The sequence below is a fragment of the Heliangelus exortis genome, chromosome 1 (assembly GCF_036169615.1).
Source record: "Heliangelus exortis chromosome 1, bHelExo1.hap1, whole genome shotgun sequence".
NCBI lineage: Eukaryota > Metazoa > Chordata > Aves > Apodiformes > Trochilidae > Heliangelus > Heliangelus exortis.
The window spans coordinates 156,287,038-156,307,235 of NC_092422.1; the positions used below are offsets into that span (position 1 = coordinate 156,287,038).

Genomic DNA, 20,198 nt, shown 5'->3' on the forward strand with positions numbered 1-20,198 from the left:
ATTAAGGTTTTGAATTGTTTTAACACAAAAAGTCAAAATGCTATGTTTTCAATGAACTCCAGTGGAAAACTTCCAGATTAAAGTTTCTGTTCTACTTTTAGCTGAATTTGGCATTAATTCACAAATAGCCCAAGCTGCCTCAGAACATTTCAGATTTTCTAATGCATTTATTTGACATGAAACACATTCTTTTTACTTTCACTTAGTCAAGAATTCATATCACATTCACTACTGTAATCAGCATATGTGGTTGTGTCATTTCAGCGTACTCAGAGATGTGTTTGCAGCTTAACTCTTTGAAGCTTTCAGGAACTATGGGACTAAATTAATCTCCAGTAGTACATGATCAGTTTCCTGCCAGAGACAGGTTTTGGGTTTTTTTAATTACTAAAGTTGTATATAAATTCTAAGATGAGGACCTTCCTAATTCACAGCAGATGACACAGTGGAACTGTCAAGTTCCAAGGCTGGAGCAGATGACCTCCAGAGGTTCCTTCCAACCCTCTACCACTGATTCACATCCACCCTGGCAATCCCAGCCCTCTCTTCAGTCACTTGCTTTATGGTGTCCTGTGCTACTGAGAGCTCTTTCCAGTCACTGTTTCCATGACATCAAGGCATCATCTCAGGCTGAATAAATTCCAACATCTCTTCTATCAATCCACGTTTGCATCTCAAAAGAGAATGTTTGAACAGTGGAAGGACTTTTTTTTTTTTTTTTTTTTTTTTCCTAAAAGGGATTCAACTCAAAAGAGATAGATATTAAAAAAACACGTAGATGTGGCACTTCAAGACATGCTCTAGTGGGCATAGTCATCTTTTCTGGGTTGATGGTTGGACTTGGTGATCCTAGTGGTCTTTTCCAACCATGATTGTTCTGCGACTGAACAATTTAATAAAAGAGCAGGATTTCCCCAAGCTTTTGAGAAAAGCAATTATTGCCAGTGGTGGTCATGCATGACAATATTTGTTTGGCTCTGTTCCTATTACTACAAGTCAGCATTTGGATTTTATTGTTGACTTTTCAGTAATACTTGGCATTTTTTTTCATGCTTTCACACATTAAACAATCCCATAATGATCTTTATTTTTTCTTGACTATAATGTTGGTGGGTGTCAGATCATCAGTACTGGAAAGTGTTCCATCTATGTCCAGAAGGGGAACTAGAGCAGATCAAATATCTTCTAAGTTTGCTTATAGAGAATTGTCTCAAAGGTGACCACAGGAAGCAGGGAGAAAGCAGATTTTTCCATGCTCATTCAAGTCCCTATATTTTCCACTGATTCTGCCAGTTAACTCCCAGTCACAGTAGCATCAATGGTTCTGGTGGTTTGTGTGATGTGGACACTGACTCATTTGTGGACGTAGAGTGCCGGGTACCAAGAAGCCATCACATAGTAATGATTTTTGCTAAGTCTGAAACTGAGCTGGATTCCTACCAGCAGATCTGAAGTGAAAGGGTCCTTTCTGTACTATATTTCCAGTCCTCGAACGCAGTCCTCTGTAGTCCTGATTGTCATTGCTTTCTTCACTAAAATAAATTTCAGACTACTTAAAGAAGCCAATGATCACGTAACTAAAGTATGATGGGGGACATTTCCAAAAAGCATTAGCATTGCAGGCAAGCAGCTCAGCACTAAACATGTATAGGTGAGACTGGTAATAGCATTGGATTTAGACATGTTTGGAGGACTGCAAGCTCACGCAGAAGCTGCTAGGACTCCCTGACAGAACGTATCCATGCAAAATTAACTGGCCCAGATGTACACATGTGACTTGGGGGATATGGCTTTAGAACTGAAAAATTGAACAACCAGTTTGCCGAATCTCACATTAAAAATTTACTGCAAAAATCAGGTTTTCCCCCTCCCATTCTTCTGTTACATCATTTTGTTGACACAGCAAGGAGAGATCACTGTTTTTTGATGGTGCTACTGTGTTACAGCAAACAAGACAGGAAGAGCTCAAAGACAATCAGTAAAAGCTATAACAAGGATTTGAGACAGACTACAGACTGTAATGGTTCTGGACACTAAACAAAGAATCCATCTTATATTTGATCTGTCTGTGTTCAAGGAGGCAAGACATGAAGTAGACACCAGATCACTACATATACACACAATTTATACATTAAATGTAAACACACTATTTCAAATAGAAATAAAATTGAAAATAAATATTTTTTGCTTAGAAATAGAAAATAAAACAAAAAGAAACCAAAGTATCTATCTCTGAATTCCTTCACCAGTAGAAGAGCCTCATGATAGCCTCAGTGCTGGTAGGTATCTTCAGTCCCAAAGTGGCACAACATTACAGCAATACTTTGAGGTGCTCTCACAGTAATGACTCCATACACTCCCAAGCTTCCCAATGAGCTTTAATATTCTTAAATATTACCTTCCGTATATTCAGTATGGCAGCAAAGATATATAAACTGCTGCCCAGGATGCTCTGAAGAACACACACAACACAGAATCAGCAGTTATCACATTCATGCATTAGCAGTGTTTGTCCCTCAGGTCCTACCACACTGAGTGCAGCAACGATGCTGTGCAGTACAGTGGGATAACATGGCCCCATTCTCTTAATGCAAAAGGCTATCCACATAGCTTTATTTTGGCCTGTCTCACACATGCTTGGTTTATTTTGAACCCCCAAGCCAACAGAGACTCAATGTGGAGTACCCCACTCAACTGATCATATACACAAGCCAAACTCAAAGGCTACTCAGAATGCTTTGTGTTCACATTTCTCAGTTTCCAAGTCATCGGCTCCTCTGAGAAACAGAGCCTTTCCTTTTTCTCATTCATTAAGCACACTTACATAGAAACTCTAAAGAAGTGTTACATGATGTTTTTAAAATAAATATTAATGCTTTTTTATATGTATTTTGGCCAAAAGTTAGTTTCTTTCTTCCCCCCCCCCCCCTCTGATTTCTACAGGGAACCAATACCACCCATATAATGTTCACCTTACAGCCCAGTCAGTGTGGTTTCCAACAATATTTGACAGACATTAGGGAAACCACATATCTTAATGTGAGTGGTTGCTGGACCACAGGGAGTCATGATTCAAGCTATGTTCTCCAACAAATACTGGTTTAAATTCAGTATTGGGAAAGATATTATTTTCCTAAAGCAGTGATATGATGGGGTTTCCACCACATTTCACATTGTCTGATCTACAGTGACTTAACCCAGTTCACAGTTAGTAAAATGCATCCTCCATCTGAGAATGTTACTCTCTAATACACGTCCAGCACCAATCACAAGCAAAGGCTTATAGCTAACCTCTCCTTATGTTTCAAAATAATAAAACCAGTAAAGAGAAAGCATGGAAAGATGTATTAATATACAAATCTCCTACTTCATTACCTTCTCACTGAGTGCTTCTGGAGCAGGCACAAAGGAAAAAAAAAAAAAAAAGTCTAAACCCAAACCTTTAAAAGTGATTGAAAAACCACTCCCGTTTAGATTTGCCACTGCATTACTGGCTTGCAACCAAGTCAACTTGTTGTTCAGACTTAATTCTTAATAACATGTGTTATTACCTGCATTAATCTGGCATTAACTGCTGTATTTTTAATGTGAATGTAAGGGCCTAAGCAGCACTGTCATATCTTGTATTTCAGAAATTTAAGTGAGAAACTGTCTAGTATGACTAATGTTTCACTTTGACCAGAGAATTTATTTATTTAAGAAGTTTATTGCTCACAGTTATCTATGTGATTAGTGAAGACCAAATGTAACACACTAATCAGGGAATGAAAGCCTTCTGAAGGAAACTGATTCTACTCCCAAGGAAATGTACTTTTTATTTAGAGATGAGATGTTCTTAGAATGCAAAGTGGTAGTCAAACAAATACATGTATATAAACAGCAAAATAAACGCACAAAATATACTTGAAACACAGGCAATAAATAATGAGAAATCTGTGCCTTATTTTGTACCCATCCCATAGAAGCAGTATTTAAAGGATTTAGCAGTACAAAATGAAATTAATATTACTCAGGAACAGACACAGACTAACAGTCAGTGACAAATTCTGTAGAATCTTTGGTTCCCATGCCCTCTATCATAGGTAAAATCACTGTTCCATATATTATTTAAACATGGTCCTGTTCAGGAACAGAGATTTGCTTCTTTAAATCAGAGCTAATCTAGTTTCACTAGACCAAACAAAGCATTTAATCTCTTGATTCACTTGTATCAAACAGTATGTCTCCGATCTCCAGCAAGAGATTTAGGCAGTAATGCTGTGAGCAGAATCAGAGGATCACACACAGAATCACAGAATGTTAGGGGTTAGAAGGGACCTCGAGAGATCATTGAGTCCACTCCCCGAGCCAAGGCAGGATCACCTAAAGTCGGTTGCAGAGGAAGGCATCCAGGTGAGTTCTGACAGTCCATATGGGAACTACAGAAATCAGCGAGGACCTGCAGTGGCACCAGGATCATGCAGATATGCCTCTAGTCACATTCCCACTGGAGAAAAGCTTCTACTTTGCAACCCACAGAAGGTACTCGCTGCCCCGGAGGGCAACACTTTCTAGCATGGCAGTGGCTTAACATAGACTTCAGTCATTAAGCCTCATACCTCTGGGTTCAACACACTGAAGTGGCTGATTTCTTGCAAACTACTTGGTGGCCTGAGCTTCTGCCACAGCTCTTGACACAGACCTTGAGCCTGCCAGCTCTTCCAGACTGGCTAAGCAAGAAGTGTTCTGCCTAAGGGACAAATTCCCTTGAAGATGCAACTAGGCCACAGTTTCTGCTTGTTAATCCAGCATGGTACGTAACACCTGGAGTGAGAATCCAAACCTTTCCAATTCATAGCTGTGCTAAGGACAGCTTGTGTTATCACCTATCTAGTTCTGTGTCACGGCTTCAGTGTCTCTCTCTGTATATCTTTCAGTACATGAAACTCAGTATATGGAGATCTTGGAAAGAGCTTGTCTTCATCTTTCTCCAAGCCTATTTGCACCCACAGTAAGTTCAATAACTTGATGTGTCTGTTCTGGAAGCTGTCAATCTGCTGATCACTCTTAAAGAGTCTGTGTTTTCCTGTTTTTATACAATACTAAATGCAGGATTCTATAGTTCTGGTGCAAGAGCAGTTTAGAGAGCCACAATTGCCTCTCTTGTTTATCATGATGGTCTGATGATTTTAGATACTCTTAGTTAGCTCTAAGAACAATCTGGGCATCACTGACTTCTGCTTTCTCTGTGTGTCCTCACACTTCTGCTACATGTCTGAAGTTGAATGGTGTCTTACAAGGCTGAGCAGTGTGGACATAAATAGATGTTTATGTTGATAGAACGAGTGTATTTAATGCCAGCAAGACCATACTCATTTAGTAGGACCTCCTGCAATTAATCAGCCTCTAGCATTTTGTTTGTTAACCTACAACACTATTTCTGTTCCAGAAAGGATTGTCTAGATTTCTTCCTGTACTGATCTCTTAGTCTTCTCTATCAGATCAATTTTTAGTGTTCAAATTGGTGTGATCCTTTTTAACTGCTAAAAGAGCATTATGTATACCTGATCCTTCCAGGAATCAGCAGGTACCTCTTGATATATTTCTCATAGTCTTTTGTTGAGTTTTGAGGTTACACACAAGAAAGCAGGATTCCAACTAGGTAGTTCCCTTGGGCTGGCTGGCTCTATTAATTCCTATCACTGCAGCATCTCAGTTGAGAAGACAGTAATCTTCCACTGGCCCCTCCAGTGGTTAGAGGAACTGCACTATTCAGATCCTTCTTTGATGCTATGCACCAAGGGGGAACAACTCTTTGCCCAGCAAACTCATCACCCTCATTACTGTCAGAGCAACTGGTTTCTTACTGCTTAACCTAGAAGTTACAGCAAAGGGAACTGCTGTGTGGAAGAACAAGACACTAAAAGAGAGTGCGAGAGTCTTTAAAGGCAAATGGCGGGTTGTTGTTTTCTTTATCTGCACTATTAGACCTTATCAAAAGAGACCAGCACTATCTCTGGGATTTGAAAAGAAAAAGGAAAGCAGGTTAAAAAATGAGATTTAGCAATAAAAAAATGAGATTTGGCCTAAACTGTTCACTCCCTCTCCAGAGTAAATACAGTCCTTTCCTTAGGAACTCTTCCAAGGGAGTTTTATGTGATCTCATGTACCAACAAATTAATTTTCCCTTCTCGTTTCAGTTTCTTTCAAAAATTCCCTACTTAATTTTCTACTGCACAGAGTCCACAAGATCATTCTCTTCCACAAGCTTTCCTCAGAGCTTCCTCAGAGCCTGCAGAATGGAGCTGAAGAAGAGAATCTCAATGCAGTAAATACCTATTCCCTATGTGTTCCCCTTAAAGCATGTGCCAAGTCAGCTGCCCACCACATATTCCTCTTCCTGTCAGCACTGCAGAACCAATTCTGCTCCCAGTCAGTGAGTGTGGTTTTGTTCTGCCTCATTCATCAGCCACGGAACTATTTGCTTGCTTTTGGACCACTAAAAGTTTTGCCTGAGGGTCTGGGAAGATTTATGGTTTTGGATGGTAACTGCAGAATTTGGCAATTTCAGCAAGGCAAAAATTGGCAGCTAACTCTGGGGTCTTTGGGGGTATCTTTCCCTCTAGCTGATGGGATTTGGCCAAAGTTTTTTACATTTCTCTAATGAAATGCATCATCATCACTGCCACCACTATTATTACATTATAATTTTTCTGTTGTTGGGCAAAGAAAAAAGTTTCCAACATACTTCCTTGCAGCATTATAAAGAACCCCACTACCTTTTTTTTTTTCTAAAAAGCAGAATAATGGTAGAGGATTACCTGGTAGGTTCCCTTTCTGGCAGATAATAGTTTCCTCTAATATTTTAAAAATGTTTGTGCAAAACTACTTGCTAAATCTTGGTACTGCAGGGAGTGCTGGAGAACAGCCCTGGCAGCTTTTGCCTATGGGACTGCTAAGAAGAAAATGGTGCCCAGCCTCAGAAGTACCAAGTTAAGATCTCCTCTTCCCGCATTTCTTCAGTTGGGGTGAACTGCTCAGTGATTCTGAATTTAGTCAGCTGTCCTAGCAGAGAGAAAATATGAATACTGGGTCCTGAGGCTTTCTGAATGGCAGAAAGCAGTATATTTCATAGCCAATGAGGTAAGGTTGCTGCTTCTGTGCAGACACTTCACCTCATCACTCACAAGAGGAAACACATCCAGAACTCTCACTCCCCTAATGCTCCCTGATGCTTCTGACCATATTTCAACCAACCCTGCCAGGGCTTCTCCCAGTTTTTGAAATCACTTGACAGATAATCTTAGTCAACCAGGGTTCAATTTAATGACCAAATGCACCAGATGTGTGAGTGGCACTCTTTGTACATCCCCTCTGTATAAACACCCCCTACACACCTTCAGATTAAGTATTCATGCTCTCCAAGAGAGGAAACTCAAGGAATTCACATCTGCCCTGAGATAGGGAAGGGGGCAGAGCCCTCAGCCAGGGGAGTCTCCTGAGGGTTTGCAGAGAGATAAGCCAATCACCAGAGACAGCTCTCTAGATACTGTCAAATAAAGGTGTTATAAATAATTATTTTTGCAGGTGAGAAAGTTTGCTAGGTCTCTTACCTAATATTAAAAAAGCCTACTATTAACTAGACATACTGTATAAAATTAGTAAACTCATCCAAGGTCATAGACAAAAAGGGAGCCAAGGGAGGTGTTCTATGAAGGCATTTGGAAAGGAATATTTCAGATCATTACTGGTTTTCACTGTCAAGCTCATCATGCTTTGCCTCACCATAAGATCATGGCAGTTCTCATATTACTATTTCTCCTTGCTGTTACCCTCACGAGCAGCAGTTTTTAAAAGGACTTTTGAAAGACTTAAAGATTTAAAAATGTACGATAGGGATCTGAACCTGAGTATAGCACTGATATCTTCTAAAAACAACCAGAGCTAATAATACAAAAAATGCCTGAATATATTCAATACTGTTGTTCACTCTTAAAACCTATTACTTTTAAAATCAATAGAAAATGAGTTGAATCAAGCACTTTGTCAGATCACAGGTTTTTTCTTAAGGGTTACAAAATCTACTCACTATTGGATCAGGAAGGGCTGGAACTACTTGGTGAAAGGCCATGTGCCAAAGAAAGTCTGAGTACATTTGCAACCTTTCAGTGATGACAAATCAGAGAAAGGTCAACATAGCTGTGATAAATGAGCATGACTTAAAACTGTACCGCTGACTGCTAAGTCTGGAGAATGAATGTGCAACTACAGCTGATGTGACAAGTCAAATCTGTTATGTATGCTAGCACCAACAAAGTTGTAGCACTGTGGGCACCAGGGTGTATAGCTCTTGGGTGACAGCTCTTCTCAGTGCCCTGAATGAGCACTTCAGTGATTAGTCTGTGAAATCACATTTTCATTTTTACATGAAAGGAGCATGCATGTGCTAAGAATTCCATTGCTCTGCAGAGGCAAGGGACCACCGTCCCTGATGCATCTCTTACATCCCCTTTATTTAATTTCCACATTATGTACAGATTGTCTTTGACACAAGATTTTGAAACAGAATTATTGATGGTATGAAAATAAAGATCCCCTTGAGATAATTTGCTTGTATGGGTATTTCTACATGTGAGGGCTGGACACAACCATTCAGTGGCAACACATGGGCCTCTAATCTTTGATTGTTGCATCTGCTGAGACACAAGGTAAAAGACAAAGAGATACAGAGACAAGAATGGCAAAAGGGTAAATTCCTGTGTGATGACGATCTTGAAATCAGAGAATAAAGTTGTGTGAATGCTTTAGACTGTCTGTAGACTTCCCAGACATTACCCTAACTCTTGGGTCCTAGCTCTTTCTCACCCCTCCCATCCAATGCCATTACACGAGGGCTTTGCTGTGTTCAGGCCCTTCTATTAATCTGAGAAACGCAGTAGGAGGCAATTGGGTTTGGCACCTATTACGTTTATCCTCTTACCATTGTTTTGCTAGAACAATCTAAAACAAAATTAAAGTCAAAACCTTCCCAACATTTTTTAAGAAAACAAAGTACTTCCATCAAAACATTGCAAAGATTTTATAAGAAAAAAGGTATAACTTTCCAAAATCAATCATTTTCCAAGGCGAAGGCAAACTGACCTAATCCACTGCTATTATGGCAATAAACTGTGCTATGACTTCAAGTGCTGGAAGTAAGAAAACCCATATAAGAAGAGTAGAAGTGCATTGAAAGAAACTTGAGGCAGGTTTATTTGTTTCCTACAAACAAACATGTTTAGTAGTCTGCACTCCTCTCAAGCCACTATTTACACAGCAAGTCTTAAAGAGCAGCTTAACAACATGATGAAACAGCACAAAAAGGGCTTTACCCTCTCTGTATAATGAAAGGAATACTCCTTCTATCCTGCAATATGTTTGATTTTTAGGCATATTTCTGGAAAGAAGAAACTGTTCTCTTTGCTAAGGCTGTTTGTCTCCCATCACCCTTTACTAGGAGCTGCTAGTGAGACTCCTTGAAGGAACAGGGGAATAGTCTGGGTGAAAATGTTCCTAGTGTTACTTGATGGTGCTGAAAGAGCAAGTGAAAATGCAGCACTTCCTTTTACCTCTTGAGGACCTGACCGTGTTCCCAGTTTAACTTCAAACCAGTGCTCACTGAATGTATATAATAATTGCTGGGCTCTGGCTCTGCTTCAAAGGCTTCATTAAAAATTCTGCTGAGAAAGGCTTGCCTCTATGGACTTGAGAAATGGCAACTATCCCTCCAAAAACATTAATAGAAATGTTTTGCAAATTTGCATCAGAAACAATTGCACGCAGCAAATCCCCAGAACATCTCCATTCCAATGCCTTTCAATATTTGAGGTTAGATTTTTGTTTTCATCTCATCTGTCCTAACTAAAGCTGTGTCTCCTAGTTATCAAAACAAGCAGTAGTGGTTCATAACACGGCTACTGGGAGAAAAATCACACCCTTTGCATCAATAGGATAGGCTTTTATTCTCACTAGAACAAAATGAAGAAAACAGGGCACTTTTAAAAGAGAGTACCCGAGGAAAGCACAGGAAAATGAAACTCTTCTGAACATTTGGCATAGGGTCAAGATTTTATTGCAGTTCTGTATAGTACTTAGTGTAAAGAATATCTGACCTTAATCAAGGTGATTAAATGACTGGGTGCAGTAATATACATTATATATTATCTCAATGTACACCATGGCAATAGTGGAGAATAGATATACATACATTTTTTTTCTGGTTCTCTTTAAAAACAATTCCCATTGAATTACAGCTTTCAGCTCTATTTATCACCAGATTATTGTTTGTGGAAGAATGCTACTTTCCTGCTCAAACTATTCCAAGGCTGACTCATATCCTGGTAATTCATTAATACACAACATGATTCTAGTCCAGTAAACTCATTTCTGCACTATACACATCATAAATCCTACAGCATCAACTGAAAAATATATCTCAAATTCTCTTTCTAAACACCAATGGAATGTTTTGCTTGGCTTCCCACACGTATCATCAAGGGAAGGGGGGTCAGAAAGAGCTGTAAAAAGCAATTTGATAGCAATATACTTTATAGAGTTTAACACAGGAATATAAGAGCTACCATACTGAATGAGACCTGAGGTCAAACTAATCTAGTGTCTTACTTTCAACAGTAGCCCATGTCAGAAGCTTCATGGGAAAATAGAAGTGGAATAATCTGTACCATCTGCCCTCCCCACATTAGGTCTCATCCCATTAGAAGCTGATTTAAACCCTAGATTGTGATGTTCAATATTCCTTCCAAGAAGCAGCAAGAAAAAAAAAATTGCCTTTAACTTACAGTAACACTGCTGCAGAGAAGAGAACTGAAGGTGAGGGGGAGGCATTTGTTTTCATGTTTCAGCAGACTTAATTGTTACAACCAACATGAGAGATACTATCACTTGGCAAACAAACTTGTACTGGCTAGAGCTGTTTTTACTTCATGCCTGGGGCATTTATTGTTTCTGGGTATGATCTTGCAGCCCTTTTTTTCTCACAGACAAATACTGTACCAGTGTTCACAATCTCACTGACACTAAAAGTAAGCACCATGTGTAACAGAAAAGGTCTGAGAACTATTCCTTTCATTAAAAGTGTAACATGTTGCTTCCCAGCAGAGTATTTTTTTTTAAAATCTGATGCTGGAAGCAATATGGTGCTTGTCATAGGCATGATATTTTTGTAAGGCTCGGTACCACAGAATGCCTTAGAGAAAATCTGCATAAGGAATGAACATAATCAGTGACAGGGAAATCATATTGAATTTTCTTTCTGTGAGCTAGTCCGATTTTCACAAGCAGCTCTCAGTATCTCCTCCAGTGTACCACTGGTTCTCATTGGTTCTTGAGCTACACTTGCAGCTGAACCTGTGCTGTTTATATACCAAGTGTCCACACATTGCCAGATAGTGCTGGACTGACTGAAAATCAGCCTATAGAAAGTCAATATATTTTATATCTTACAGCATGTCTACCTGAGGGGGACGACTGAGTGCACCAAGGCAAAATCACTCTCCTTCATGTGTTTCACACAAATTAGTTGATATGGGAATGGCCTGAGTCCCTTCATCCCTCCCTCTCTCATTAATCACCCTGACTGACCCTGTGCAAGCAGTGTAAGTTAGTAAGGTTCCCTTAGTGCAATAGCACTGTAATTCTGCTGAGTACAAGAGCCTTCCCTCTCATACAAGTGAGACCAAAATATTGAGCCCTGGATATTTTCCCTGACTGCTGAAGACCATAGACTTACAGCATATGCACATGTAAACTCAGGCAAAAGTCAGCAGGGGGACTTATAAGCCTGCTTGCTCCTCATCCCAGACAGAAAACGCTCTCTGGGATTCCTGCTGCTACCTCCCTCACAGGGACACAGGCAGTAGCACCCTAATGGCTTGCTAATGCTCCCCACCCACTACAGTTCAGACCTGACCACAATGACAACAAACCTAATGATAGATTTATTTGGGCTCAGGTAAAAAGGTATTTTAAATACTAACAAAAAAAATCTCACACTAAGTAGTAACATTTCTGCTGGTGTCCTCTTTATATCATTTCACCTGACTGTGAAGCCTGTGGAAGGCTAGTATAATAAATGTGTTACTTTTAGTTAATGTTTACTTCTTTTATTTATTTAATGAAGGAGAAAAGGAAGAACTTTCCAATATTTTTCACTGGAAAATAATGTTGATGTATGGAATATGGGGTGTCTGGGTCTCGCCCATTGTCTTTTAAACCAACATACATGAAACATTAGTTCTAGCACTGATACAGATTAGCTGAAGGGTTTAACTGGTGTCTTTACCCACTGGTGCAGCTGTACCCCTTTAACATTTCTCACAGCTCACTGCCTCTGGGACTGCATTAGGGTATACTCAGCTATACCTCAGGAAGAAGGGTGTGGGGGGTGGCACTGAGATAAAAACCAAGATAGCTTGGCTTGGCTTGAAGAATCATGACATAAAATTCCCCTGTGCTGCTATTTGAAAGAATTTAAAACTGAGATAAAGGACATGGGATTCTCCCTGTCCTGTTTTCACAATGTAATGAGAGATGGCCTCCTCCCATGCATTTAGGTAAATAGCCTGAGATGGGGGTCTGTGTTCTATATGAATCAGTGCAAAGGGGGTATCCTCATCCTGAGACTTCCATCAGGTTATGTGACTGGGACAAAGCCAGTTGCTTTACTGGGTCACATGATGGTGTGTGGCAGGTCGCTGTCATGTAACTCAAGGGTACAAACCTCTTTGGCTCCTTTTTTATTTTTTAATTTGGTCACTCTGTGTCAAAGGTGTCAAGTGATTCAGTGCTGTGTGTGTGGATGCACTCATTTATTTGGGATTAAACTGGTCCTGTACAGCCATATTTATCATCAACGGTTCCATACAGAAGAGTATAGTGAGATCTTTGTAGCTAATCTTTGTGGGCTTCTTTAGGCCAAAAATAATTCCCACAAACACTTTCTATCTGTCCTTCCCTGTATGATTAATCCCTCATTTCATACTCATTTTCAAAATGGAGATACCATGCTGGGAGATTCAAATCTTGCCGTTGGAAGGCTAATAGTACATATTTTGTACAAATGAGTGAAAAGGTGGATGTTATAAGAGGGGATTATATATACATACATTACCTATGGCAATGTTTCAAGACCAGGCCTGTAGGATCCTTGGATCATAGACAGCTACTGTATTTTTCAAGGTGCTATTTTTCTTTCTCTAATTCTGGAATGAAAGAAGGCTTCTCTTGACAATTATGCATGGAGAGCCCTGTGTAAAGCATCCCTCTACCAGCAGATCAATCATAGGGGTCATCTAGGTCTAATCACATTAAATTCTCTGGAAAGAACTTATTTGGCAGTAAAGAAAGGTCAGTCTCTCATTTAACAGTATTATTTTGGGATTGCATGGAATATGGTTCTGTGGTGCAATGGGAAGGCCTAAGTCTGGGTTCAAGTCTTATTTCAGATCATAAGCAAAAATCAGTTGTGGATGAGAAGAATTGGGAGGCATATCCTGTAGCACATCTGAAAGCTATCACAGAACTTGTTACACTCATCAAGTCTGCTCAGAGACAACCTGAGAAACAGAAGAACAGAGCTGGACAAGGTTTGAGGTGTTTTGCATGTCAGCATTGCAAAATGTTGGCAGAGTTAATTAAGAAAACTGCCTCAATATCTGCTTACAGTATTCTTGGCTCTAGCCATTACTTCCAGTTGCTCCACTCCATGAGCATTATGTTTTTGAGGAGCATGTCTGGAAGTGAAGCTGATGAGAGAGGAAGCTGGGATGAAGTGGAGCATGTAAGAAACACATCTGTTTTAAAAGACAGAAAGAGAAGTCCAAATATACAAATACGATAATGGATATGATCGTGTCTTTCTCTTACAATGACAGGAAAAAAAACACCTCCAATCAGCTATACTTGGACTTCTATTGGACAGCTTTGTCATGTTAAAAAACCCCAAGCCTCTAGCAGTATGTGCCCACAGAAAATGGCAAGAGGGAAAATTCAATACATCATGAAGCTACGGGGACAAAGTCCTTTTGGGATCTCCTGTTGCATAAACCTGCATCCCTGTATTTCCTTTGGATAGACACCAGCAGTGCAACAGCAGACTGTGGGGGCCTAGTTACACTGCCTAGTTACAAAAGACTGCAATTGCATTTATTTAAATTCTGCCAGGAGGTTAGCAAAGAATAACCAATAGTCAAGCAGGCAATATATCACAGCAAATAAAAAATGCTGTAACCTACTGTGTGTGAACCCATGGCCTTAAAGAAGCCCCCCAAATGCCAGATAGCCCATGCAGGTATCCCATATGCCCCAGAGGTATTTCTGCCTAGTGGACAATTGTCTCCTTTACAGTGGCTGCAACAATTCAAATGGTTGGTGAAAAGGCTACTTAGGGAGACTTCATTATGGCTGAACATTAAGTCTGTGAGATCTATCAGTCATCAAGCCCCACTTAAGCCTGTTTGAGGCTATAAGTGGACTAGAAAGATGCAAATGCCTTGAACTGCCTCCTGCAAAAGTTGAAATTCCCCAAGGTAGGAGGATTTGCCTCTAATTTGGACAGAGGAGCAGAGGGCGAGAGGGTGAATTTAGCAGGCCAAAATATTACATGTTGATCACCGGATATTCCTACTACAAGCACTTTTTTTTCCTGAATGTAACTCATCTTTCCAACTCTAGCACTCCCTGGAGAGAGTTTTGACAAATGTGTGTGCTGTCTTGCATCTTGCTTTTCAAAAGAAAATTCCTACAGAAGGAAGAGAAAATTATTTATGATAGAATTTCACACATTTTTCTGGGTGCTTAATGAAGCTTGAACTTGAGTGGAGCAGAGGGAGCACTTACTGTTGAATTTTTTTTCAACATCACTGCACAACAAACAGAAACTGAATAAGCAATTAAGTTAACTGGCTTTAAAACTCATATTGGCTGAGGATTAAGGTAATTATGTCTGTGCTTACACACAGTCAAGGCAGCTTTAAACAGTCTTGCTGCTGTTTTGTTGCTGATATGGTTCTAAAACTAATCTGAGTCTTTGTCCTGCTGTTAATTACTACAAAGGTTACAAACACAAGCTCTCCTTGCTATTAATACATTATGTTATTTGTATTATATCTTCAAAGAAGATGCAGGCCTCTTTGCTAGATTTATACAAACACATCCAACAGTTTCTTCCTGTATCAAATAATTTACAATACTTTAGACTTAAGGGATCTGTTAAAATAATACACCATTGATGAGTTTGGTATTGTCATACACTGATCTCCCTGTCAAAGGAGAGAAAAATCTATTTTTAAGTTTGTGTGAAAAGACAGAGTCTGGGAAAGCAGTATCAGTCTCCACAATATCACTGGCAGGGCAATGGGGATTCTTCACCTTCTGGGTTACAAATAAGTTCCCTTTTAAATGGCTGGAATGCAGGGGAGGGGAAAGGAAGGGAAACCCTTACATTCTCCTTGTCTAACAAGCAGCCATAGCGTGAGAATCACTCCCTAGCAGAAGTAATCTGTGATTGACAATGGTTTTCTTTGCAGCCAGGGCTAATAATGGTTTAGCTGTAAACAGACAAATACAGAATATTTTAATGCCCTTTACAAATGCAAGGTCTGCTTACACAAGCAGCCTATATGGAGGGTGGCTAGCTAGTGGCAAGCTTCAGAGTTCCTGAAAATTGATGAAGTTTGATATCAGGGTATGAGCATAAACACATGAGGAAAAAAATTTCCTCTAATAGGCAAATTCACAGAGGGCAGATTCACAAAAACTGGAGATTTATTGTCCAGGATGTTCAGGCATTCATATGTGCCACCTTAGGCAAGCTTCTATATTTGACTTGACCCTTTCTGCCTGAAAAACCGAGAAAGAAATACTTCCCTCTTCACAGGGAGAATGAGTATGTGTAAGGCTTGATATGATGGGGTGGGAGCTCTGCAAACAACCAGAACAAAGTCTGAGACTTTGACACAATTTCCTTGAAATCTTAAAGTTGCCTCTGAAGCCTACAATGAAAGAATATCAAGGAAATGAGGTGAGGTGGGACAATCTCAGAAATTCACAGGCAACATGAAGGAACATTTTTACTTTAATATTTAAAATTGCCTTGTGCTGAAGTTAATGATCATACAAAGAAAGTTATACAGGAACAGCTTACTTGTATTTTTCAACAGTTTGAGAGATGTTGCTAATATGAATTGAGTGCATCTCTGTGGCTTTGTTCTTCTTCACTGATTCTTTCCTGTGAATCAGATACAGACTTATACAGGAATTCTGTGGGTCATAAAGCAGCAAGCTCACCAGCTGTTTCCATGGGCATTTTGCCTAAGGTTAGCAGAATCTGTTCCTTCATGTTAGTGATTAACTCACTTGGAGGTGAACTCTCTGTACAGCAGGAAAGCCACCTGAACTAAATAGGACTCAGCCCCAAACAACGTAGACTTCTAAGGTCCTAAATGAGTATTTGGTAAACACACTGATTTGTAACTGAAATAAATCTTTATTTTAAAAATGAAAACCACAGGAGAAAGGCAATGTTGACAGCAGGAATGTAAATCATAACAACTCTATTATGAATCAAAACAACAGATGTAACATGAACAACAGCATCTTTTATAAATAAAAATTAGACTTTTCTATTTCATACACTGGAAAGGCTAATATGCCCAAAATAAATTTCCCTGAATCCCTCAGTAATGTTCTATGGTCAGTGTTGACTGGTTGTTACCAAAAAAACACCCTGTGGATGATTTATATTCCAGCAGAGTCACTAACCGCAAACCACATTTTTCTGTCAGACCTGACATTAGTAACTACAACCACTTCCACTAACTATATTCTCATTGCAGAAAAAGAAGCAAAGCACAGATGGTTCATACATCAATGATTTCTTGATCTATATTCACTTCCCTTCTTTCTTTATTAGCAGGCCTACTGATTGCATGACTCACCAATTGTCACCTTAAGCACCAGAGAGGAACTAAATTATCACAGTGCTCTCTCTACAAGGCAGGCATCACACCATGTTGGCTATAATCAGCTTCTGAGGCCCAAATTACTCAGACTTCAGACAGGAAATAACCCTGTTGTCCCCATTTCACAGTATGAAGAACCAGTGTTTCTGGAGCTGGAGGAACTTCTCCAGCCCCAGAATTCTCTGGGCTTGCACTAACCTATCTGTTACAGCAACAGACAATTTACAGTTGACAAATCAGGAAAAGTACTATGTAGTAGCAGACCAAGTGGCTGCCCTTCATCATAAACAATGAAAAAATCAGGACGGCCAGATCATATTTATATATCCATGTTCAACCACATGAGAGGACAGAATCAGCTGCTGGGTTATTCCTTGCATGGTATGTACTGTTACTGGCAACTCACTCATTCAATAGCCCAGGCACACAAAGGAACAAACATCAGATGAACAACTCTTGCAGAGCTCCTTCTAGTTTCCCATTATCACAGTAGAGATCTGATTATTTATAGGCAGCTTTCAAAGCCTATTACTAAGAATTTGCATAATGAACAAATAAATTTTGCACCATCTCTTGCTTAACAAGAATGTAGGGCTTGACTTTTGAGGTTTTTATTGGTGTAATTACAATGACTTCACTGGTGAAATCTCTAACTGATACCACAGTGAGAGTATGTCACAACACAAGAAATTCATGAACCAGAAAGTATTCTTATCTGTCTCTAAATACATTGTGAAGGGAATGTTTCTTTTTAACATTTTGTCCTTATTTTTAGCAAGTGCATCAAAATCTGACAGCTTACACTTGTCTGACATGATTGTACATTATTTCTGCCTAGCCATGTGGAACTAACTGTGCAGTGCTTAGCTCTTCCCATCCTGTCCTAGCTTGAAACCAACCTTGCAATGACTCCTCTACGTCTAATCACAGAGTCAGGGTGGAGTAAGCTTCTCATGATGATGGAAGCACAAATGAGATGCAACAGAAAATTTTTTTAATGGCATCTTTAGACTTCAATTTCTCTTTTGTTGATGAACAAAGAAGCTTTAAAATATTAGTGCTGTTTTGGACTTAATACATTTTACGTGTTCAAAACCCATGCAAATAGTTGTGTATTAATAAAAAGGCAACACTTGGGAAAAATTTTAGTTGAATATACCCTCCTTCCCCTTCTGTCTACTAATGCATGTTCTTCTTTCTATCCTTTTCAGGAGGCTTTTAAAGGGAGAAGTTACAAAGCTCAAATGCTTCAAGTATCGTTTCTCCAAAGCTATGTGTTTAGCACTTCAGTTGGAAATAGTTTTGCACTTGACCAGTCACAGAATATGTAACATCATATGACTTAGAAAACAAATCATGACACAGGAAGCAAATGACACAAACCACACTTCACTGGCATTTTCACAAAATACATCCACTGCTCCTCCACAATTAGATTCTGCCAGGCAATGGTGAGCCCACAAATCACTCATTTTTCAGTTTAGATGTTGCAAGTGATGTATTCCAATAAGTCACTATAAATTATCCCATTATGATCACAGAAAATTAGAGAATTTGAACACAAGGTTCTTTGCCTGAGCCTGTTCCACTATAATATATGGATTTCCCACTTCAGCAGGATCTGGCATTCCTACTACTAAAAACACTGAAAGAACACATTCCCCAAAATCTTCTAACCTCACCTCAGAAAACGGGCATCTGGTAGGTCTTTTTAAATGCTATTTTCTATGGCAGTACAATTAAAACCTGTGGTAAAAGTGACTTAATTACAAAAATAAACAACAACCAAAAAATACACTGAAAATAACATTCTTTTTATGCAAAGAGTAAAATAAATGAAGTATTACCTTGGCAGGTCCGTTCATCTGTGAGCAGTTTATAGCCTTTCTGGCAGCTGCACTCAAAGCTGCCAACAGTGTTTCGGCAAAAATGGTCACAGCCACCATTGTTTACCAAGCACTCATCAATGTCTGCAAAGAATGAACAGGCAAAAATTTAGTTCATGGCTGAAGTTCAATTGTTCAGGCAGGGGTACAAGAGTTTACTCAGATTCCCAAAAAGGCTGCTTTCCCTCTAAGCAATCAGGCTTGTCAGATGTATCCCTTCCCAAACCTTTCTCACACGGCATACAAAAGAGCTATGGGCTGAGTTCTTCTGGAGACAGAGGTATTTCTCTCAGAGCTGGAACCACCAAATGGCCCAAGCTGAGGCACTCTGATGTTAAAGAATATTCAGAAAAGCTTCTTTGTAGATGCAAGTGAATCCCTTACTTAAACAGGAACTACAGAAACTATCAAAACCCAAGAACATGCAAAAAACCCACAATGAACATGAAGTAAAACATACTTAATTCTGAAAAAAACCACTTCTATTATCCCTACATTAAAAATGTGGGATACATCTGTCTGGAATTAGGATTATGTGCTAGTTTGTCTATTATGAACATGATGCCAGTGAATACCCATTTTCAGGTGTGTTACTATTTATTTGCTATAACAGAAGAGCAACTGCAAGTGCATGTGAAATGTTGCTTCTTCAGTTGCTCTGGAGGCAGAGCACCTATTGCCTTCATTTGAAAGCCATATATATGTATGAAGGATGGGATCAATGGCTTGTACCTTAGATTATGATTACCAGGTGCACTGATGAACTAGTAAGGCCTCTATTCTGAATTTCAGACTGGTGATGCTATTTCCTCCACCTTATAACTTCTCCCAAAGGTGCTGAAGAACTGGAATGACCAGACCTTTTCCCATCCCATAAAAGCTTGTGCAATAAATATATAAAAGGTCACAGAACCTCATTTGAAATACGGAGCATCTTTCCATTCTCCTCCACTTATTAAATGATGGATCCATGTTTATTTGAAAAAAAAAAGTACTTTTTACTTTCAGGAGATGAACAGTGCCAAATAATAGCTCTTTTTAAGGATTCATACAGTGGAGAAGTAATGTATCATAGAGCCTTGGCTGCCCACTTCCAGAAGTGAAAACAAGGTCTTTCAGAAAACCAAGTAGAGAGTAATGCTCCCTACTGAAAATCTTGCTAGAACAACTCTGAAACTTTGAGGTAACAGCTGACCATTGAAAAAGCAAAATTGCAAAATGCAAATCTAGGTGCCAAAAGAGCTAATATGTGAAGATGGAAATGGATCAAAGACAGCATGAAGCTGGTGAATGAAAGGTGTATTTAAAACTAATT

At 39.4% G+C, this 20,198-nt stretch overlaps 1 protein-coding gene across 5 annotated transcripts in view; it reads right to left on the reverse strand.

Annotated features, from left to right (window-relative positions):
* SCUBE1 (signal peptide, CUB domain and EGF like domain containing 1) overlaps positions 1-20,198 on the reverse strand; it is a 198,825-nt gene that overhangs the window by 35,273 nt on the left and 143,354 nt on the right. For all 5 annotated transcript variants that reach the window (XM_071733252.1, XM_071733251.1, XM_071733255.1 and 2 more), the window contains one exon: positions 18,845-18,967. In XM_071733252.1, the coding sequence (XP_071589353.1) occupies positions 18,845-18,967 (123 nt within the window). The remainder of the gene's footprint in view (positions 1-18,844; positions 18,968-20,198) is intronic.